The sequence below is a fragment of the Apostichopus japonicus genome, chromosome 20 (assembly GCF_037975245.1).
Source record: "Apostichopus japonicus isolate 1M-3 chromosome 20, ASM3797524v1, whole genome shotgun sequence".
Classification (NCBI taxonomy): domain Eukaryota; kingdom Metazoa; phylum Echinodermata; class Holothuroidea; order Aspidochirotida; family Stichopodidae; genus Apostichopus; species Apostichopus japonicus.
This window is the reverse complement of record NC_092580.1, coordinates 11,600,123-11,623,390: the sequence shown is the minus strand read 5'-3', so window position 1 is coordinate 11,623,390 and position 23,268 is coordinate 11,600,123. Positions and strand designations below refer to the sequence as shown.

The 23,268-nt window shown below is 36.9% G+C and overlaps 4 protein-coding genes across 10 annotated transcripts in view; 2 read left to right on the top strand and 2 right to left on the bottom strand.

Annotated features, from left to right (window-relative positions):
* The window catches only part of LOC139960843 (uncharacterized), a 56,645-nt gene extending 56,289 nt beyond the window's left edge, over positions 1-356 (bottom strand). The window contains exon 1 of the mRNA XM_071959442.1: positions 189-356. The gene's annotated coding sequence lies outside the window, so the exon portion shown is untranslated. The remainder of the gene's footprint in view (positions 1-188) is intronic.
* A 2,431-nt stretch (positions 357-2,787) lies between these two features.
* LOC139960840 (NADH dehydrogenase [ubiquinone] 1 alpha subcomplex subunit 12-like) lies at positions 2,788-7,601 on the top strand. The gene is made up of 4 exons (XM_071959441.1): positions 2,788-2,947; positions 3,844-3,926; positions 4,559-4,631; positions 5,184-7,601. Exons 1-4 carry the CDS (start codon positions 2,793-2,795, stop codon positions 5,356-5,358), a joined length of 486 nt encoding a protein of 161 aa, XP_071815542.1. The 5' UTR covers positions 2,788-2,792; the 3' UTR covers positions 5,359-7,601.
* LOC139960839 (succinate--CoA ligase [GDP-forming] subunit beta, mitochondrial-like) lies at positions 6,500-15,697 on the bottom strand. The gene is made up of 11 exons (XM_071959439.1): positions 15,497-15,697; positions 14,926-15,073; positions 13,241-13,340; positions 12,443-12,533; positions 11,925-12,077; positions 11,422-11,511; positions 10,843-10,939; positions 10,159-10,320; positions 9,552-9,694; positions 8,715-8,835; positions 6,500-8,032 (listed from the first exon to the last, which is right to left on the bottom strand). Exons 1-11 carry the CDS (start codon positions 15,557-15,559, stop codon positions 7,923-7,925), a joined length of 1,278 nt encoding a protein of 425 aa, XP_071815540.1. The 5' UTR covers positions 15,560-15,697; the 3' UTR covers positions 6,500-7,922.
* A 163-nt stretch (positions 15,698-15,860) lies between these two features.
* Positions 15,861-23,268, top strand: part of LOC139960837 (uncharacterized) — a 30,018-nt gene continuing 22,610 nt past the window's right edge. Inside the window, exons 1-8 of one of the 7 annotated variants that reach the window (XM_071959433.1) lie at positions 15,861-16,027; positions 17,499-17,624; positions 18,382-18,569; positions 19,106-19,202; positions 19,678-19,754; positions 20,812-20,969; positions 21,567-21,599; positions 22,495-22,604. In XM_071959433.1, coding sequence (XP_071815534.1) covers positions 17,501-17,624; positions 18,382-18,569; positions 19,106-19,202; positions 19,678-19,754; positions 20,812-20,969; positions 21,567-21,599; positions 22,495-22,604 — 787 coding nt within the window. In that variant the 5' untranslated portion in view covers positions 15,861-16,027; positions 17,499-17,500. Of the gene's footprint in view, positions 16,028-16,162; positions 16,182-16,217; positions 16,487-17,498; positions 17,625-18,381; positions 18,570-19,105; positions 19,203-19,677; positions 19,755-20,811; positions 20,970-21,566; positions 21,600-22,494; positions 22,605-23,268 lie in introns of those variants that run through there. The other 6 variants (XM_071959438.1, XM_071959436.1, XM_071959435.1 and 3 more) reach the window with 6 other exon arrangements.

Here is a 23,268-nt window from a genome sequence, read left to right as displayed (position 1 = left end):
ACAATTATAGGGCTAACTTAGGACTAGGGCTAGCCATAGTGAGAACTGTCGCTAGCGCTAAGCTAGGCCTCGGACGTTAGCAGACGAACTGTTACTTAACTGCGTTACACTGTAGGCTACAGTTTATAAATTTATAACAACTTGTCTTCGAGTTCGATTAACATCGATCAAATAATCAATAAGCATACCCATTCACATTCGAAGATTTCGAATATACACTGGAAACGTTACTAGCCGTGCTTCGTTGTACATCATATTGCTCTCTTATACTAAATTTACAGTTGTCTAATGTTTGGCCTCAGCAAGTTGAGCAGACTTTGAGCAGACTATCTACCGTAGGTTCAATAGCTAGGTGACTAAGCTCATACTATGTAGACTTAGCCTAACGCAAAGTATGAAAACAAGTGCAGGCGACATCCTGACGTCATCGTCGCAAGGCAACAGGTTTCATATGCCGTGAAAAAAGTTGACTGCGTACCCTGAGTCTTGATCTACGCAACACTTTGCCTACGTACATGGCTGCAGCAACTCACATATCGCAATAGTGCAAAACATTTTTAGAGAAACTTTGCTTTCAAGCAAACAATCCTTCGGTGTCAATTTGGTTCTCAGGAGTTGTGTGCGGGGTGGGCGGTGGGGGGGGGGGGAGGGAGGGGGCTTGGTGGTGGGGTGGGTATATATATATATATATATATATATATATATATATATATATATATATATATATATATATATATATATATATATATAATATAGAATGAGGAGGAGATCATCATTTCGTGAACTATATTCTTATGTTTTATAATATTGCCATGATAGTGTAGGAATTAATTAGGCCTAGGTCTTAATTGGGTAACATCAAATCGACGTTATGTAGTGACTGATATTCTATGTAAGGAAGAGTTTGTAATTTTTGTTTCTGTGTTATGCGAAAGCAGTGGCCTAGCCAGGATTTTTCAGTGGGGAGGGGGGCGCTGGGGGGTTGACCATTTCATGGGAGGGCGTCTTGTTACTATCTAAGCGGAGCGCTACCATGGGTAGCTAGGCGCGCAGCGTACCAAAATTTTTAGGTAAAAAGGCCTAGATCGTCGGAAATGACACTTCCCAAAAGACGCCCCTGCTTACAAGGCTTAAGCCTTGTAAGCAGGGGCGTCAATCCGATTTGAAACGTGGGGTGGGGGGGGGGACGTAATCGATTCGAGTATTCCGGCCGCAAGTACTATCTTAGCGGAGCGCCACCATCGGTTGGCGCACAGCGTACCAAGAAAATTTCAGATTCCAATATCTGCAAGATCGCTGGAGATGGCACGGCATTGCCGCAAGTACTTGCCAGGCTGGATAGCAGCCATCTAGTTGCGTGATTTTGGGAGAAAATTACAATTCATCACTCAGGAAATTTGCAATAAAGTTCATGCGGCCTTAGTTTTTGGTGGATTATTTCTGTTATCAGTGATTCCAATTGACATCAACATTAGAACCCAGTGCAAGTTGACAATGATGCGGCGAACTGGAAACCCCAGCCCAATTTTGCCCTATGTTTCAGGATAGAATACCCCTCATTTGTTCAAATCCATGGCAACTAACAATCTGTGAATACATTAACTTCGAAATGGGCACATTATATTGCACCAAGTCGGTCAAGGAATGACCCCAGGGCCTCAAATATAGGCCTATAGGAACGATGCCCCAAAATCAGTGTCCCCGTATACATACTATAGGCGAAGAAAGCTATCCGCCGCGACTGCATGCATGTGAGTTTCTCGACTTGCCGTCCTGGGAGTCATACCACAAAATTGTGAGTTTGACACCGGCATTCACATTTTTCGACAAATCGGCAAATTGCGCGTGGAAAATAAGAAAAGATTGACTGCGCTTTCAGCCAAGTAACATACTGAATGACCGAACGCTATATGTCAAACTGACATGATCAAAGATTGCGTCTGAAACAGACTGATTCTCAGCGATAGTATTGTCTCCTTTCTTGAAAATTTGGTTTTTTAGCGGTTTTAAGAGCATCAGGGTACGTCCCAGAAGTGAAAACCCGGTCTATGCGCTATGTCACGTCCGGTTTTTCAGCAACTATAGCCTACTGCCGGTCCGCGGTCGAAGGGTCATGAGTGGTGATCATGGAGATTCGAAACCATTCAGATCAATGATATATTTTTCGCACAAGTAATTTTTTTCGACACCCAAAATCCCAGTTTCATGGGGGGGGGCTGTCGCCCCCATGCCCCCCCCCCCTTGGCTACGCCACTGTGCGAAAGTGAAAAAACTCCACTGAAGGATGTACGTATTAACATCAATACTTCACTTTTATTTCAAACGATGAATAAGGCTAGTAATCGGAAATTATTCTAGGGACCGCAGTGGAAATAAGTCTGCTTTGGACTCTTCTGTGTCATCCCTGCACTTTGATTTGTTCCCATTCCCATGTATTTTACTACATTTGTATTTCTTGTTTTCAATTTGTGCGAATAAATTAAATAAACAAAGCTTATTCGAATTTATCAGGTCTTATTTTTGTATTATTATTATTTTTTGTTGAAATGCTGATTTCAAATTCGAAGACTATTAAGTTTACACCATAGAAATGGAATTAGGGTTGGTTTACACTAGAGACCCTATATTATAGGGTCTCTAGTTTTCACTAATTTCACTATCGCTCGATAATCGAGCATTTACGTTTCAGCAGATTCCGCCCTCCTTTTGTATTTATCAATTTCTATGGTACTCATACACTGCTGAGATGGAATACTATAGAAATTGAAGATGCAGTAGAGTTGAACCTACGAATGAATACGTACGACGTTACGTGCGTACAGCATACAGTTCGGCTACTGACAGTTTCAACAACAATGGCTAACTCAATTGGGGCTGTCAGTAGGAGATTTTTCGAAACAATTCGAGTTAATGGTGGTATAAGAGGCTGCTGTTGGAAATTACTGCGGTAAGCAGTTCTATCTGCCAAGTTACTTTAAATGTAACTCGCGGCGGTACATAAATGTCAGTTACCTAAAGTTAACGTGATAACCAATTCACGACTTTGGCCTAACGTTAGCCCAGGCCTAACTTTGACACAGGCTAGGCCTCCCAGTGGCTAGGCCTAGGCTAGGTTACTTCAGACCTAACAAGGTCTGGCATCGTAAGATTTGGGCTATCCTACGTCGACACAATGGCTTAAGCATTTGCTACGTATTGTGATAGTTGTCAGGCCAACAGACTGGTTATGCCATGAACAATGGTAATAAATAGGGGCGCTCTCTACATTGGCCAATGTACATATACATCCCTGCTGTAGGACCGCTATTTTACATAAGTTCCATATCATTAATAATAATATATAGTATCCTTAATTCAAAGGGGCTTAAGTTATAATGAAAGTGGAATCGTGCAACATTTTCCATGAGCTTTTACTTACACCTGCAACTCATATTTGTGACCAATGTTGTCAGCTTCAACATGTGTCATTTGAATAGTGTACCATAAAGTTGTATGGCGACAATGTGGTTGACTCACCAGTTGTCAGATATCATGCAGTCAAATTGATTCTTCAATTACTGTAGATCAGTGAAATGAAAAATGCTATACAAAATGGGCAAATTAAGATGCAAGTGTAATGATGCATAGTAGTTTAGTACATAGGAACTATAGTGTTTTATTAGAGACAAAGTTCATAGCCTTCAAAACTGCTAAATGCATGAAAATTTGAACACTAACTTATATCCCTATAGATGATATCCCAAAAGAACTTGAGATCATTGAGGCCTTTTGTGTAATTACTCATTGAAACGTACACACTTACGAAATTCCTTTATTTTTGTTTTCTCTCTTTTCATTGCTCAGAGGAGAAGATCTACGAATTGGTACACTCATTGGTGAAGATAGGTATGGGAATAGATACTACCAGAACAACAATTACTTTGTAGGTATGTATATGACTGTGTTTGAAATGTTGATCACACAGGAGTTGAAGTTTCAATACCATAGCCATTCTGACTACATCTGTGAGGCTATCGTAACATTTTATTGCCAATGACAAATGAACGAAGTAACTCAGAAAAACCATGGTGACTACAAACAGAAAAGGGTGGATTTGTTTTCCTCAATTTTTTGTGTATAGTCTGCCAATACTTTTAATTTTATCCAAAGATTAGTATATTTCCTCTCATAATGGCACATTAAGGCCACAGTATTTGAAAAAAACAAAAATGATGAATTTAAGAGACAAATGTGTAAATTGTGGAATTGCTATCAAGAAAAATACCATTAGCAGCTAGCAGATTGAAATGAAATGGACAGTAGAAAATACCAAAATGGATTTGTAATTGGAAACATGAATTGTTATTCATTAATGTTTTATTATGCTGGCATTTGTTTATCGATGCTGAGGGCTTGGCTGGAGTTTGTCAATCCCCCCCCCTCCCCTTCCGCTGCCTCCCCTTAGAGAAAGTCAAGTGACCCATGAAGAGGAAGTCATTTAATGAAGAATGTTTGTTTGTGTAGTGTTGAGAGAAACCTCAGCTTAAGAATAACTGTAAACTATTTAATTTTATGACAGCTCGACACAGATGGGTGGAGTACAGAAAGGACAGATACTGGGACTTTGATGCTTCTCTCGTACCCCCAGAATGGTGAGTAAATGTATCATGATATGATGTAATGGATGTACTCTCAGTATTCTGTAATTGAACAGAATTACCATCTTGCCTTGGCATCTTTACCTACCTTGCTTTTGAGAAAGGTAATCTTAATTAGCATTAGTATCTTGAATGTCTGATTTGATGACATAACTAATAGGTTGGCAAGATATCTGTGGGTGAAGTTGTTGGAGGTGGGAGGGAGAACTCATATCATTGAGCATATCTCCATATTTTCAAAGGGAGGTGGCAAATGTGAAAGTCATTACAACAATTTTAAGTATTAAATAATTAGTTTACATAGAGAATATAGCTGGCAAACAGTATTCCTCTACAGGAAACAGAAAGTTTTAATAGCATTCAGATTCACAGAGAAAAATAATATTTCTATCCAAAAAAAGTGATGAAATTCTCTATACAGAAAACCTTGAAAGGTTATCAAACACTCCAATGTATCAGGTTTCAAGGATAAATCAACAAGATTACAAAATAAAATATTGATCCTTGCAAATGACCTCTTTGGGTACTAATTTGTTTTACTCACAGGCATAGGTGGTTGCATTTAATGACAGATGAACCACCTACCACTGCCCCACTGATTGACAGAAAGTTCATATGGAAGGAGCATGAGGAAAATCTTTCTGGTACCAAGCGCCAATATGTGCCAAGTACCACCACCAGGCCTAAAATTGAAGAATGGATACCACCAAAGCAAAGCTAAATAATATACTGTTTCAAAGAAAGATACAATTCTGAAGGTGTTGGTTGAATTTCGTTCCCAACTTTTCCATTTTGGCTATGGATAAAATTTTGGAGAGACTGGAAAACAGAATTTGTGTGTCTTAAAAGAATTATTGAAAGGAAAGAAGACATATTCAGTTTTGTTTTATTTGGGCGTATAGTATGAGCAACGACATCTCCTAAAAGAAAGAATCGAGAATGTGAAAAAGTTGAGAGCAGTTTTATCATCAACATTACTTCAGAGACTTACCTTGAATGTCATAGTTGCTTAGCAAATGCAAATTATTCATATTTAAAGTTTTATGCATAATTTGATGAAATGTGCATGTGTGTGCAGAAATGAAAAATAAATTATAAATGAGCCAAGTTTTGTGTTGCTTCATGTTTGGTCTTAAAACTTTGTCATATTATTTGCGTCTTCATCATTTTACACTTGTAGTACGAGTACGACAGCATGAGTACAAGAAGAATTCCCTATGTATGCTTGGAGCTGGAGTAAAACATTTTGCATTAGTACCTTTTCAAAATGCTCAAGTAAGAGTACATTCATAGTTTCATACACAGGTTATTACCAGTACAGGTGCTAACATGCTAGTACATGAATGGCCTTTCTACAAGCTTGCCCATCTTTTGAAAAGTAGTTAACAGTAGTAAGTTAACTTTGGTAGTTAACAGTAGTAGTAGTTAACAGTAATACAGTAGTAGTTAACTTTAAACCAGCAATTTTGTGCTAAATCTACAGATGTTTTCCTCATTTTAATCTTCTGTAGCAGTCTTGAGTTTGTAATAGCTCACTGACAAAACTGTACAACCTTTTTCTTCATATAACAAAATTTGTTCAGATTCAGATCCAGTTTCTCTTTCACATTTGGTGAAATTTGATGTAACCATTTTCTGGTTGACAAATTTGTCAGAAATTAAGAATAGAGATTAAAGCAGGCTGTTCCCTCCCGCATCCCCATTATTAATTAAATGAAATGTAACCTTTTAAAAATCCCTTAAACTTTAACAGACAGTATTTCATAAGACTGAAGAGAGACACAAAACAGTTTCATAAGAAAGTATAATATATCTTTTTTTTTTATTTAGAAAAAAAAAGGAATCATTGGATTTTCATAATATTTTATACGGTATCAACCAGTGATTCACTTGTTTCATATTAAATGATTTCATAGTAAACTCCAAAAATGCGATACGCAATTCTATATTTAAATCCCACCCATACTTTCTATGAAATGTCGTCCAACATAGAGCCTTGGCACACAAATCAAACAACTTGATCCATTCTCAGTCCGTCCCCATATATCTATGAAAATTTCTGTGAATTAGGGATCCATCTTTGTAACACTAATTCAGTTAGACATTGTGGGTAATAACAGTCCTTTTTTTATTAAGAGAAAAAGGTAATGTAAACTGCATTTGAGCAAAATAGGATAAGTTTAGATAACCTTCCTTGCTCCCCCCCCCCCCCCCCCACAATGACGAGGCCCCTGTAAGTTCCACTGATAGCTTGGACTATTGCCTTGTGAAATGCTTGAAGAAAACTCCATAAACTTATTCACATCTTTTCATTTCTGGAAAATGGATAGCAGTGTAGGAGAAATGGGTGTCAAAGAGAAACTCCTGACTCAAGTTGAGGCAATTTACTCAAAATGCCCTTCAGAAAAGAATTCATTAAAAACTGTCTTTATTTCTTTGGCTTGATTGGTCCAAACCCAAATAATAGATCCTAAACTAACAGACCTGTATTTAATTAAATTTATAAAAGTAGTGAAAAGCCGTATCTAATTCACAAACTTACTGTCAAGTTGAGAAAGCTTCCATGGGATTACTTTATGATACTAATAGTTGTTCTATATGAAGGCAAGTTTGACAAGATTCTTTCTTAACCCGAAATAGCTTATCTCATGCTTGCTACATTCGGCTTGACATGGCATTTTACTTAGCACTTGGCATTCTAACCTTCTAAATGCAACCTAAGGTTGGGAACAGAGTGGGTGGTATTTGTGCAGTTGGTACTTTCAACTGGTTCTTTGAGGTGCCTTACATACCCATTGGTAGTATATATTTGGTGAACCAGAGTAACAGATGGATCCAGGTTTTGTGTTCAAAGGAGATGGTGTGGCTCTGGGGTCACTGAAGCTGACTGCCCATGTACGGAAATCTGAGAGCACTCTCCCAAAACAAAATTTTATGTGGGGTTTATGGGGGGGGGGGTTGTAACTCTACACCTCTAGACAAAGAATAATCTTATTATTTTCAACTAATATATTATTCTATCAGTCATTTTATATCTCAAACTTTTCAAGTTTGAATGAACGAGTTAAAATTATTCTGACATTATGATTAAATACCATAGTTTTTTTCCATAAAAAGTGTCTCCAATGAGAGACAAAAATTCTTGACCAAATTAGATCTTATTTATATATATATCACTTATTATTTGTCCAATCCCTTTTCTCAGCTACTTATGTCTCAGAGGACAGACATGTCTCTAGACGATGGACATAAATTTCAAGGATGATTTAAAGATAAGCGTGACCATCATCTGAGACAGGCAACGGCTTTCTCTGCGGCATCTCCCAGATCTGTGGCAGTTTTGATGGGAAGGCCGCTCTCTTTCAAAATTTTCGATGCTTTCTCCATGTTCAAACCTATGACATAATAAAGAAAGATTATTTGACTGCGAGACGTTGTTCCACGACAGAACATAGGATAGTTTTCCTATTCAAATGTTTTCACAATTTTTGCCTCCTCAAAACTTTCTCTTGAGAATCATGGTGCTTACCAAAAGAGATCAAATAAGATTGAATCAGTGGACAAAGGCAGTCATTTAAAATATTCTAGGCAAAACTTCACATTTATTCATGTTTATTTCCATACAAAATGTAATTCAAATAATTTATCATTAACTTTTTTTTTTTTGCTTAGATATTTGCATATTTTCACTTGTGAGAAACTCAAATAATGACCTGTTGAGCTTCCGAACCCCCCTGACAACTTGAACCCTCTCTGTCATATGTACCAGGCTGCAATAGGACATACTACAGTGTTACTTCAGAATGATAGGGTCAGGGAACTTTGGTAGGGTAATATTTACCCAACCCCACTGATGGAAAATTGAAAAAGAGCCCAGCAAGTCTTTTCTATGCCAAGCCCACTAGATTCACCCCCCTCCCCCACAGTCCCGTCTTGCTCCAAAGGAAATACAGCAGCAACATCCTACTTTGACCAAAGGTAACCAATTTTGCTCTTTGTGGCAAATTTCTGCCAGAAACTTATTTGCTACCACCTTATATCGTTTAATGGCACCGTTTTATACTTCCTCTTACTCACCTGCTAATCTGACCACCAAGGGCACTTTGAGTTCCATCTGCCTACAGGCGGACGTGATACCATTAGCAATGGTTGAACAATCCACGATGCCACCAAATACATTTACGAGGATGGCTTTAACCTGTGAAACAATCACAAGAAATAACACTTTTTATCACATTATTTATATAAAAAAAACACCCATCTGGAACCAAGAAATACCACATTTTGATTTATTTTATGTTATTTATGTTATTCCATTCTAGACATAAATATGAAATGTTTACAGGGAGGAAGTTCACAAAGTCAGTATTAACTTTAATACATAAAATTAAAAAAAGAAAAGAAAAGAAGGGTTATAAAGAACAGTTTCATCTAATTTGCTGCAGAGTACTAAAGACTCAAACAAGGAGGTTGGCTACTTTCAATCATACCTAACTGCTTTCTTTTTCTTATCTACGACGACATTCTTTTCTTTACATATATCTCATTAGTCTGTTGCACACAGTTTTTGCCTACTGTTTTGTGAAGGGTGTCGATGGGTTTTGATGTCAAAAATACCGGCAAAGCTTGTACACTGGGCAATACAAGATTTTTGCTCATTACTTTTGGTTTCATCAACAAACACGTTGATCAACTTTAAAACTACTTAAAACCTGAGTTCCAAAATCAGTAGCATGGTATTAACTCTATTCGACAGAGACACAACTACTACCACTCCAGACCTTAAACTCATGCTAAGAATGCAAACACCATAATTCCTCAATTCTCCAACATCATACAGTCACCGGGAACAGTCTTTTAGTCTCCTTGCTTTCAAGTCATCAACCTTCTTGCTTGTTGCACCATCAAAATTACCTTAGTATCGGAGCTAATTAATTTAAAAGCTTCTAAGACTTGTTTCTCCTGCACTCCTCCTCCAACGTCCAAGAAGTTAGCTGGCTCCCCACCGTGTAATTTTATGATGTCCATGGTTGCCATAGCGAGGCCAGCACCATTCACTGGGAAAGGAATAAAGGGATGTATTGATGGTGTGCAAATGTGACGTGATTGGCTGACATTGTGTTGAAAATCTAGGCCTGAACATATGTGACAGGAGAGGCCAATATCCAATGAGGTTGTCTTTCATAATGATAGCTATAACTTGAATGTTGTTCGGAACATTACCGTTCATTAGTGTTATATTTGTACGCACAACAGTGACTGTGAGTTGCTCACATCCTGCCTTAACATGGAAGATCATTTCAGGTACGGAGAGGGAAAACTACTAATGCTGAAAAAACATGAGCTTGTCGAATCCCCTTTAGTTTAAAAAAACAAAAACCTTTATCACACATGCCAAAAATGAAAAGAAGGGAGAAAAAAGTTATTTCTAGGGATTAAGAGCAAAGTGGTATGAGCTTAGAAGTTTAATATTTTTTACATAAAAACAATGACCACAACTATGGTAGTGGTAAATGCTTACCCAAGCACCCAATGTTTCCATCCATTCCAATGTAGTTGAGGTTGTGAATTTCTGCCATCTTTTCTCTCTCGTCACCCTCTGTTTTGTCGTCCAATGCAAAGACCTCCTCCTGACGATACTTGGCGTTGTCGTCAAAATTGATCTTGGCATCGAAACAAACGACTGATGGAAAAGATGAGCGAAGATATAGAGGAAGTGTCCAATCAAAAAGGATGATATCGCTGTCCCCTTCTCGACTGTTTTTAAGGTTATTAAAGATGTATTTTCTTTCTCTTTAGTTTAACATTTATACTCCCATTTTGGAAAATTTGAAGAAAAAAAAACTAATTGCATTATCATGAATGTTTTTTTTTCAAAACAGAACATACAATGACATAGATGTTAATTGTCACTAGAGATGGTTGAACAAATAACCTCCCTCTGTATGAAACATTCATTTGGTAATTGCCAATACAATAAACAGTATAGCTATAACGGAAGGCTGATATTTCATAATGTTCCCATCCAGTATCGACAAGTTGTTTCACAGTTCAAGGACTTTGTTAAACATGGGTGGTTCAATCCAGATATTAAGTGGTCAAATCCCCAATTTTGGATTGATAACGCAAGGAATATCTCCATAGATGTTATATAGTCTAGTTCATGCCTGATAAAATCATTTTTTTATCCACATAGGATTCTCACCTTCACCATCAGGTGTTTCTCCAAATGGGTTGACTTCAACTTGAGTTGCATCTACTGCCAGGAAGAGCTGATATAAATTCTTGATTTGATCAGCAGCCTGTCGGTAGAAACGAAACGTAACCTTTAATTACAAATCCAGGGAAGTTTGAAAAAGTCACCTCTACTTACAGATATATGGAAATATTTCACATGAAAATGTGAAAAGCATAAACAAATCATGTTACACTGTAAACTAAACTTAATGAAGGACAATTTCTTAGACCGATTGCAAGATTTCTTTAAACATTTAGTCCAAGAGAATCATTGTGAGTGTAGAAGAAGTAGATTTTAAAATTGAGAAGCATTGAGCTAAGCATAGTGGACAGACCAAGTGTAGTTAATGGACTACTGTGCTAAATATATAGGAGTAGGATGGAAGGGAGGTGGAGGAGAGGTGGGGGGGAGGTGAAGTTTATGAGGAGAAGGACTAACAATGACAGAAACTTCTCAAAACACATAAAACATAATCCAAACAATATACTGGTAATTGGTTTTGGCATTATAAAATTAATTTCTTGAAGTTATAGAATAATTACTCACCACTCTCTGAAGTGGTCCGGTAAATTTTAAATTATCAGCCATTCTCATAGCTTGTTCATCCTGTATACCGGCTGTAATATCTATAGCTTCCTGCACAAGGGGAAAAAAATGTGAATAATAATATTAATAATGATCATAAATAATCAGCAGTTATTTTTACAACGCTTAAGCGACCACAAATGTGGGAGAAGCCTGTAAGGGCTTATGGATAACTACTTACCTGTTAGGTGGCTTCCAATTCAACATTTGAGCTCAAATTTAGAATCTTTTTCAATTTAGAAAGTCATTTCAGATGGGAACCATTTTTTGCAAATGTTTGGGAAACAGTTTAGGTGGTAATGATTGTTTATGGTGTGCTTCAAATCTTAAGAAATAAAAAAAATTACAATTTGTGGCTCTTTTGCAAAATTCAACAATCGTAATAAATCAATAAATATGTAAATCTAAACGTACTGACTCGACAGCAAAGTTTGCTTTCGCATGAAAGTACAAAAGGATCTTACGGTAAAGATTAACTCTGGTGTCTTTTCGGCAACTTCTTCAATGTCCACGCCACCTTCCGGACTTCCGACTATGACTGGACCCATCTTCTCCCGGTCCATCAAAATGGCGAGGTAAGTCTCTCTAGAGATGTCTAGTGCCTGGGCCACCATCACCTGGGAAGAACAAACGTATCATGGAATATACTGAGTGATATAGGAGTATATACATCTATATAGGCACAAACAACATATACAAATAAAGTCCACACACTTTCATCAAACTATAGGTACATTTTTGTTGTTACTTTATTCCATAGTATTTTCCCAACGACTACACTGCCCTGTGACGTCTTGTTGAAGAAGAGAGGTAACTGTTATTTTGACACTAATATTATCTTGGAGTCATTCAAAATTTGAGTCATTGTAAATTTATGTAATAGCAGTACTATCCAATACTACCCGGCTTGTAACATTGGCAATAGTCTAATTTCTTTCTTCTCTTTCCAATGAGTGTGATATAATACTTCAGCGATTCATACCTTCTGGACGAGGACACCATCGCCAGGTGTCTGCTTTGTCTTCAACTTGTGTCCAATCATCTGTTCAACTAATGGTCCCAAGTCATCTGGGCTGTTAGGAAAATTCAATCATTTAAAAGTACTTGAGAATAAACAACCTTCTTCATATACTCCCATAGTCCTTAGATCAAAAATAGCATTTCTTTTGCATGTAAATGCAACATGTGGTGCAAGTTTGTATACTACTTAGGAAGCCCATCAATTAATATGGAAGACCATTTATTTAGCGCATAAACACACAAAGAAAATGGTTCTATCCAACATCATTCAATGTTCTACTGCTGTCATGAGTTTATCATTTTTATGGAAAGAAAGACAAGGCTACCCTTCAGCTAAACATCCTTCTGCTCTCCCACATACACATCCCTCCTAAGCTTGTTACTGGCATACATGGACACTAAGATACAAAACGTTACTTTGTGTGAAAAAATCACAGTCCAGTTACCAGATTTTACACCCATAGGTGAAAATAGATTCCTTATGATTAAACTTCTCATAAAACTTCTGAGAAAACTTTCTACATTAAATAATACTATATTCATACATATTTTCAGATTATTTTTAAACACCAGTCTGTCCTTCAAATGTATTTTGCTTTGCACTTTATATTTAACAAAAAATGAAAGAAAAAAATGACCAACACCAAAACTATTAACCAATAGAAATTCAGTTATCTATAGATGTACATTTGAAATCCATGCGCAACTATCGCAGTTAAATGGGTAAAATTAATCCAAAGATTTCCAAATTGTGACTTACTTTTTGGTCAAATGAACTCCTCCTTTCAAGCCACTTGAGAATGTTCCTTTACCTCTACCACCAGCTAAGATCTGAGCTTTAAGCACCAACTCTTTGGCTTCTGTAATAATAGACAAAAAATTATATGTCAGAAATGCAAAAGGTTTACATATATGATGCATATTACAAAATTTATGTCAATTCATTCATATCTCTGAAAGCTGAAATAAAATTTTGCAGAAGTCATAGTGTAGATCACGTACAACCAACCCATCACCCAGGTACAACAAAGATGACCTACTGCACCTCTAAAAGCTGACAGGTTGCTATTCCAATAGATATTAATTTAATGTTACAGGGGGATGCAAACCTAACCATCATCTGCAGCTTATATAAGACAGACATCATTATGATGAACAACTCCCCTACAAAGCTTAAGAAAATCCTGTTAAGTTTGGGAGATCTCCTAGTTTAAGAGACAGGCCCAAAAAAAAAAAGCATTGTGGTTTCGCATAGCAGTTTTCTGCATGAGTTGAGTTGGACGTAATGTACAGTGAGGGTGTACAGCACACTTAATAATACAGTGTGATGTGACAAACAATGAATTCACAATAACACTGTCCAAGCTTCGCTTGCGATAATATGTTTAGGAGGCTGCATTTGTGTAGAGAGACAGGTAAGTGGGGAGTGAAGTACATTTTTGGCATAATTGTTGACTTCAAATGACCTTTAACCTCCACCAAAAGCAATACTAGGCTCCTTACATTTGATATGGTACATCTACAAACAAAATATCAGACCTGTCCAATCTTCCCTCCTTGCAATATCATGTTTACAAGGTTTTCACTTGTATGTGACCTCCCATGACCCCAAATGACCTCCACCAAAAACACTAGGTCTCTTGCACTCAATATGGTATATTCTACACACCAAATATGAGGTCTGCCCAAGCTACACTTCTTGTGATATCTTGTTTACAAGATTTTCAATTTGACCACTGGTGACCCCACATGACCTTTGACCTCCACTAAAAACTGTAGGTTTCTTGTACTTCATGTGGTACATACAAAGTTAAAATATGAGATCTGCCCAAGCTTACTTTCTTGAGATATCATGTTTTCAAGGTTTTCACAATTTGACCCCTGGGGACCCCAAATGACCTTTGACCTCCACAAGAAACAATAAGCTTCTTGCATTCAATGTGGTACTTCTACACACTAAATATGAAATTGGTCCGACCTTCCCTTTTCAGAGACCGTGTTTACAAGCTGGGTAACACATAAACGCCATGATGCATGCATAGGTTACGTTTATCATGGAAACAAAACAACAAAAGTAAATGAAGTACATGTGGCTTGATGGTGTCATATTTAGACTTGATCAAGTCTTCAGCCTATTGTGTGAACTAACATTCAATATGGGATGTTTTTCTAATGATGTTTGGAGAAGTTGCTCATGTATAACATTCATCTCTATCATATAGACGATACAATGATAGCACAGGTTGTGTCTCCTTCAAGTTACATGTTACCCAAGTTCATCCATTTGCATTAGATAAAAGAATTTTAATTGATTTTAGTCATACAGACCAATAGCTAAATGCTTCCTCGGGTGTCACTTTGTCAGCATGCTACTGTGCTATACCAGCATGCCTTAAATTGTGTTTATATATATCTCACATAGACTAATGGGCAGATAATGCTTACTTAGGTCTTTTCCTACTTGTACAGCATCATGAGGCGTATCTGCAACTTTGAATCTCTGCACCGTCACTCCATATTTGGCCATCAGCTCTTTACTGTGATGTTCTTGTAAATTCAGCCATCTTGCAGGGATAGCTGATAGGGCCTGTGCCTGTTGAGCAAGATGAATACAAATTATGGAGAAATTAATGTACATTTCTTCATTGTAATTATCTGCAAATGTACACAACTAAGTGAATCTCAACCTCTGTCAGTCTGTCTCCACATCAGCATGGAGGCTCGGTGGGCTTTACTATGACATAATTCTGCACTGTTCTCAAAATAATTGCTGCAACTGAGCCTCCACGCTTCAGAAAGGTAAATTCGGACAATGGTGGGGTATTCAATAAGCTTCTGCAGTTACTGAGATACATTTGTACATACATTGTTAGGTTATTGCACAGTACGTACAGAACAACTTAACTGCCATAGAATTGGCTAGGGCCTCAAGAAATTACCTAGGCCTAGATACTGTAGGAGGCTAACTGATATAATGACATTAGTATATTAAAGTTGAGCTTCACTCTGAAATTACCTTTCCATTCAATAGAGACAACGAGCATTTAGAAGACCTCAAAAATTGACTGACAGCAGCCATGGCATAAGTTGGCAAATCGGTGGAGAGCAGTAATTCCGGACCTGTCAAATGCTGTAATTAATTAGCTCCCGCACTACTGACTGTACGTTATACGGTGAAAATGCAACTTAGGCTGTAAGTGCAGTGATATTGTCCACATGTACCATTTAGCCAACAACATCCAGTTGGTAGTTATTTCTATAGCGCGCCATCGTCTTACGCAAGGTCTCTTTGGTAGCCATATTAGTACGTAGAATGCATATCCAATATACAACAATGACATAATAAACATGGCTACAAAATATTCCAATGAGCGTGTGCGTTAACCTATGTAGACGTTAAAGTTGAAGGCTTCCATTCTGTAATCATATGATGGGTTGAAGATACCGCGCAAAGGAATATCCCACAGTAACGAATAAATTATTGAAGATAAAGTGACCATATTTTTCTTAAGAGTTAACTGAGTAAGTGTCGAAGCCACCGGATAAGGTAAGAAAATTAACTTTTGTTGATATAGGGATCGATGTTATGTATTGGACCTTGAACATCCTGGTATTTCGGTGTCATCCTGGCATCTTTCTATACGAAGTTCCCGGACTGTAAACAGGAAGTAAGCCGTGGGAAACATGGAAGACCAACATCGGTGAACATACAGTACATACTGTAATGTGTGCAACCAGTGATTAACACAGTATACAGTGTTCTTGCAACGAGAAAAATAGCCTAACTGCTGTGTACTATAGTCGAACCAAAGTTAGGCTTACCACAATTTTTTTTATGTGGTTCTTGCTATCATACACACCTGTCTATTGTGCCATGGAAGCCTTAGTGAGGAATTGTTTTAACTTTTATAAACCTCTTGATGTAAGGTTTGTTTGTCATTGCACAGTAAATTCTGCTGAGAGATAGCAATGTAAGTGAGACCTACCAATTTGTTCAGACATGCAGGTTAGGCTATACACTACAGAAGATCATGTTGATCTGTTACATGACTTACATCTTGCTTATGAGTCCAAATAGAATCTCTAATTAAAAGCAACCCACATAAGCTCTGATGGACAGTTATGTAGCATGTCGTTTATTTCTTGAATTTTGTGGCCACAGGCCTACAGTATATACTAACCAACATAAGAAATGACTATTAAAATCAGAGCACTGTTGCATAGATACAAAAATAGAATTGTTGTAAGATAAAGTAAGAATGATCTCCTCAACATTATATATTATACTAATTTCCCTGCAGTGTGCTTCAACATCAGTTAGCTTTAGGGTAAAATTATTATCAGGTATTGGCTAACACAGTTGACTCAAAGAATGGTGCTGACCAACTTACTACTGTATGGACATGGTTGTGCAAATGTTTTTGTTTCTTTTTAATTGTCATAGTTTAGTGAACTGAATTATAGCACAGTTTCAACCAAGATAAGTAGAGCTGAATTTTCCCCATTCCTGATCAGTGATAGGATCTTTAGTAAAAATTCCTGTCAATTGTACCTAATTACACAAAAAGTTAAGGAACCTACTTAAAAGGCATTGCAGACTCGCCCCAAACAGTGTGCCACCCTCTGAAAAAAGTAACATTCCGTTGCTTGCAAGTGAAGTTTTCTTCTTGTCGCTACAAAGTGCAGACAGTATATATAATGAAATGTGATACCTTGTTATCTTTTATCTGGACCTGAGATCAGGGAGTTCCATAACAACTCCCTGCTGAGATGTCCATCGCTGCTATGTACACTGTGTTGTGGGTATTGACAGTAGCTACATGTATTGACTATACACTAACTGTGCAAGCTGTGTGTGTATTTTCTGGGATGGATGGTGGTGTCTAACACTTCTTACACCTCCTTCGAAACTAGGTCAGATTACTGGCATGAGACGTTTCTTTGTGCGCGAGTCTTCACTCCCTTAAAGATTTATGATCCTTGCTCATGAATCATAATTGTGACGTTTTTACTTTCAGGCATGGATATTAAAGATGAAGATTCTTCTGCCGGTATAGGTTTAGAATTCAACACTGAAGATCACAACCAATTTGTTGCCTTTGATCCTGTCGGAAATCATGATCACCTTGTCATTCGCTCTGCTGGTAAGTGTGATCACCAACGGGACATTTCTCGTCACATTTTTACTATCATTACATTTCTTTCTTATGTGGCTTTTGTTGTGGGAAGGGGCTCAACCGCATATACTTCTGGGGGAGGGGGTATTAGCGTGCAGAAAAAAATCTGGAGGAGATCAGTTCTCCCTCCACACCCTCCCCACCCTCCCTCCCCCACTGTCAGACAGAACAATATAACTAAAAATTCTATTGTACAGCACATTAATATATGTACTTGTATGGGGTACAACATAAACACTTGACAATTCTTCAACATTGTAACAAAAGTTACAAACTACTGTATGTACCACCATTTTGCATACGATAACCCTTTCACACCCCTTCCCTTGGACCCCTCCCCTGGATGACACAACTCCTTAGCTTTCCTCCTCTTGCAAAAAAGCTGGTGGTTGCCCTGTTTGTGCTAGTGACATATTTTTACATAGATCTAAATATAATAATTTATAATCAAGCATAAAAAAATCTTACTTCTCTTAGTTGTTATATATGCCAGACATGATTTTAGAGAAATTAGTTTTTGGAAGTGAGTTTTTGGATATGAAAGTGGTTTTCTATGAAAGTGAAGTTTTGGAAATGTTCTTATTAAAATATTCATCCTTATTTGAACACAAAACCTTCACAGCAACATTCATCAGTGCCATTTAGCAGTTGAAAAAATTATCAAAGAACAGTTATTGTGCATGTTTTCAAAAACCATCCTCTATTGGTTATGTTTGCTTTCCAGGTCAGATTGACATGACCACAGGAAGTCTTGTCGTACCTGAGGCGACTGTTACTGTAGAAGCAGATGATGTAGGAAGCAGTGATGAAGACAAGGTGGGTAGAACTGAAGGGTTGGAACCCATGGAGACGCTAGCAACTGTTGCCACGGGGAAGACCATCGTGGAGGTGGACCCTGCTGATGAGGAAGATGTAAGGAAATGTTTGCTTTTGACAAATTATTTGGAACTAAAAAGCATGATTTTTGTGGATTCATAAAGTTTGCCATTAACTATATGGCTTTGCCTAATGGTTAGAAAAGCTTTTAACTAGCTGATGTGTTTCTAATTTCACATTTTGCTGTACATATAAATATGAGCACAAACATATCAGTTATTTGGTTACTTAGTTTATTACATTACAGTATCTCTACACATATATAAGTCCTCAAAACTCCTCAAGAGCAATGTATGGTTTTGTAGTGTCTTTTATTCAAAAACTAATCAATAACAGAACAAGTTTGAAGGAACAGAACCTAAGATATAAGTACTTTTGAAAGTGTTTACATTAAAAATGTTTAAACTTGCTGACCAAATTAGGCTAGGTAATATTGTGAAATATTACTGTGCATGAGTATGCCACAGTACTTGAGGTGGTAACTCCAATGAGTTTGTCACATTCACTAGCATTCCTCCCATTGTTAATATCCTCATTGCATCCAAATTTGACATTTTTATTTTTCTTCATAGTTGTACGACGACTTCAGAGATACAAAGAAATCGCCAGTGAGCGTCAATCAGTCCTGGTTTACAGGGAAACATGCAAAAGAGTCTCTACAGGAACAAGGTATGTTATCAACTGGAGTACAGGGCCGGGGGAGGTGGGGGGGAAACAAGAGGACTTCCTCCAGAAAGGCTGAATTTGTCGATTAGTCTTATTTCAAATTTAATTCAGTTGTGCACAAATTCTCTTTAGAAGGTCACATGAATTGAAAATACTTGTAAAGTACTGTACATCAGAGTTAAATGAAGCTTTCCTGGATGTAGTTAAGTATGATGATTCCCCTCGTCAATGTGAAGTTAAAGTTATCTTATTTCTTGGATCCAATCTCTGTTTACTCTAACCTACCCCAGTGCCCATCACTATCTTAAGCAATAATAATAAATGATTGCTGTTCCAAAGATAAAAGGTGTTTGTTGCTTTAAGTCATTTAGCGTGTTGTGTGCTTTAAACATTTCCACATTGTTTTTACTTCATGAATATTTATTAACTGCTTCGATTTTCATAAATATGTAATTCTGAATAATGTCGTCTTGTTCAGGTCACAGCTGGAGACAGGGTATGTGGTCAAAGGAAGAAGTTGCAATCTTAATGAAGAATATTGAAGATTATGTGAAAGTAAGGAGAAGGAGAGGTTTTTATTTTATTGATGGGAGTGTGCGAGGGAGGTTTCAGTTATGTGTGAGCAGGATAATTAAGGAACAAATATAAATTGTTCACCGTGCCATAACCATAATCAGCCTCCCACAAGTTTTGTTTGAGTTACCATTGCAATAAGTCCATATGGATTTGTTGAAACATTGTAAGATTGCGAAAGCAGTGTATTATACCTCAAGAGATAACAATGTCTTAATTTAGAATTGATAATACTGAGCAATCAAAAGGAAATAAAATGAGCCAATCTCCCATCCTGATAGCTTGAGGTATAAACTGTGAAATTCATTCATTTTATTCAAGCATTGTGCAGTAATATATGATATCATACACATGTGGAAAACACATCAAACTGTCCTTGATTTTTCATTGGTTTCCCCTGATGTACTAAGGACACTCCACAAATAGAATCCCTGTGTAGTTGTGATGATTTTAGTTTATCATACCTCAACAAGAACAATTAACAGAGTCCAAAAACAAATTTTCAAGATTATATCATCATTTCAATTGTAAAGGAGAAAACAAAGCATTTGTTGGTCTATTGTGTGGACCAATGTGCCACATTGCACAAGCCCTGTATAATATATATTTGAAATCTCAGACTTAGTTATTCCTGTTAACCACATGGGCATATAAACAATAATAACCTCTGCCAAATTTGTAGTTGTAAATAAGCTAGATGTAAGTACAGCTGTTTTGAGAGTGTTGTAGGCTTGCAGGTTAGAATATAACTTTCTTGGTAAGTCCCAAAACCCCCAGAAAATTTTGCAAAATTCTGAATTCTTAATCCATTTACTTCATCTTGATGGTAGCAAAGATGTTGGGGATATACAGCATGTTATTCATCATGCTGTTACATTTTGTTTGCTATTTCATTTGACACTCTCTTCATTCTTTTGCCTCTAGAGTTTTTTTAAGAATAATTTCATTGGTCCTTTTGTGTAATTAATTAGATATGCTTACCAACTTCCATACAACATTTCCTTACATGCAAATATCGTTAAATGTCTTTCATATCTAGACCAACAAATTGAAGGATGCCATGGAGGTTATCTTCCAGTTGAAGAAAGAGGATCGGAAGGACTTCTACCGGACAATCGCAGCTGGATTGAACAGGCCTCTGTTCGCTGTTTATCGTAGAGTCCAGAGGATGTATGATGCCAAAAACTACGTTGGCAAGTAAGTTGTGTCAACAAAGGAAAATTGTAGCATCTGCAAAATCCCCGGCAACAAGGCTGCATTGATATCAAGTTATAGAGATCAGTTATAAATTGTAGAAGAAAGTAAGACAAAGCTGGTCTGTACTTTCAAGTTGAAGAGGTTCACTGCATATCTCCTGTCAGTAAATAACTTCAAGTATGTTGTATCCTTGGTGAAATCAGTTCTGATAGTTTACACACACTCATACAAAATAAGAAATTTGTCTGAATTATTTTTCTAAATTGGTTTATTATGTTTGATTTTTTGATCTGGTCTGAGACTGCAGCATGTACATTTGGAATGATGAACACGTTATAGCAATCATGAACTAAAACATCTTTTTACTATTTTTATAATTGTTCTTTCTTCTTCTTTATTTTGTATTATTATTCTTCTTATTATTCTTCTTCTTCTAATTATTATTACTACTATTATTATGATTACTACTATTATTATGATTACTACTATTATTAATACTATTATGACTACTACTACTACTACTACTATTATTATTTATTTACTAATTATTATGCCTATAGTAAACATGCTATTTATTTGTTTTTTGTTTCCTTTCAGGTATTCTGCTCTAGATATTGAAAAACTGAAAAGGTTAGTTCTCTATAAACATACACACAGAAATGATTGTAAATGCTATAGCAAAAGAAAATAAGTAATTTAGATTAACCGTTGTCAGCTGAGAAAAAAACGATATTGTGTCAAGGATTTGCTCTCATATTCTTTAATTGGATATTATAAAGCAACCAATTCTGGTAAAGTTACATTCTCTGACGATGTGAATTTTGTAGTTGCTCCTCATATCATTCACTATGAAAAGTAACATTGAACATGATATGATCAATATTAGCTTACCTGGTTCAGTGTTAATTTTGTAAATTCCGTAAGACAGTATCCATTTGAGCATATTCGTTATCTCGGAGAAGCTGGAGTAGTGGCATAATTGTATAAAATGTTATTCATTAACAAGGATTTTAGAATGCAGAGATACCAACCAAGACAATTACATAATCTAGGAGTGTTAGCTTAGTGGTTAATGCCGGTGCCTTTCAATCATAAAGTCACTCCAAGATTAGTGTATGTCGTCCAGTTACAGAGTTGTTGACAACTGACAATTCATAATCATGGACATTAAATGTGAATCTAAGAGAGTGACTTCGGTCAGCTTGCGGCTTTGATAAGCCAATGATGGCTTCTTCGCAAGTTCCTGCTTGCAGGAGGATCTAAAATACATACATACATACATACATACATACATACATACATAAAGAATACAATGGTGCTGATGCATCGGTTTTTCTACACTGCATAGAGTGGTCTGCCCCTTTCTGCAAATGATGTTGTGGTTTCTCGTCTCGTTGCCCAACTTTCTCTGTGGTGTGTACTGTGATGAATGTAAAGTGTCATTCTTATTATTCTTTCTTGATACAAAGTTCCCTTTGTAGGAAATTGATAAACAGTTATTGTACTTTGTCTGTTTTTGTTGCAGCTTACGGGCGGAGCTTGGTAACGACTGGGCTCAGATTGGTGCCAAGATGGGTCGGAGTGCGTCATCAGTGAAAGACAAATGCCGCCTGCTGAAAGAAGCATGTCACCAAGGTAACACAAACGAGATATAAATCAAGGATTAAAAGCTTTCATCGTAGTACTGAGAATCTTTTTAGCATAATTTTTGAGTGATTTTATCCACTCAGAGTTCAGCATAAATACTAAAACATTTATGTGGTGATCATCATCACATTTGAAACGGACATTCAGCTCAAAATATGTAGCAGTAATCTGTATCTGAACTTGACGACTCTTAGATGTATATGAATTAAACACATGATTATAGGGTTACCATAAATTCAGGTTTCCTGGAAGATTTTCACTTAAATGTTAGTATCAAATGTTAGTCTTCAATGTGAGTGGATACTCAAAATTTGATGGAAAATAAATCAAGTCTTGATTCATAGGTATTTTCAATAAAGTTGTAATAAATATGGTGGAAACACTTTGATAGTGGTTTGACAATCTAACTACTCCAGTTTCAGTATAGAAAAGCAAATTGTCAATAGTAAAAAAAGTCCTTGAACCGTTCTGATCTTCCAGGGGCATATTGCATTTTTACTTCAATTAAGGTAAGTATCCTTTGAATGCGTTCTTATGCCAAAGAAGAGGGGAAGCCCGTAACTAAGACTCCTTGCCCCAGCTTCCTCCTCCTATTCTTCAGATAAAACTTTAGTAACCCTACAAATAATGATTGTGTCAGAGGTCAGCTCAA

What these genes read in the sequence shown, in the direction of transcription:
- LOC139960840 (XM_071959441.1), top strand. Translation starts at nt 2,793, where the DNA reads ATGAATACGTACGACGTTACGTGCGTACAGCATACAGTTCGGCTACTG. An exon ending in GAACAACAATTACTTTGTAG is followed by an intron (nt 3,927 to 4,558) that starts GTATGTATATGA and finishes ATTTTATGACAG; the next exon opens with CTCGACACAGATGGGTGGAG. An exon ending in TCTCTCGTACCCCCAGAATG is followed by an intron (nt 4,632 to 5,183) that starts GTGAGTAAATGT and finishes TTTTACTCACAG; the next exon opens with GCATAGGTGGTTGCATTTAA.
- LOC139960839 (XM_071959439.1), bottom strand. Translation starts at nt 15,559, where the DNA reads ATGGCTGCTGTCAGTCAATTTTTGAGGTCTTCTAAATGCTCGTTGTCT. An exon ending in GGAGTTCATTTGACCAAAAA is followed by an intron (nt 12,534 to 13,240) that starts GTAAGTCACAAT and finishes TTTTCCTAACAG; the next exon opens with CCCAGATGACTTGGGACCAT. An exon ending in CACCAGAGTTAATCTTTACC is followed by an intron (nt 11,512 to 11,924) that starts GTAAGATCCTTT and finishes CCCCTTGTGCAG; the next exon opens with GAAGCTATAGATATTACAGC.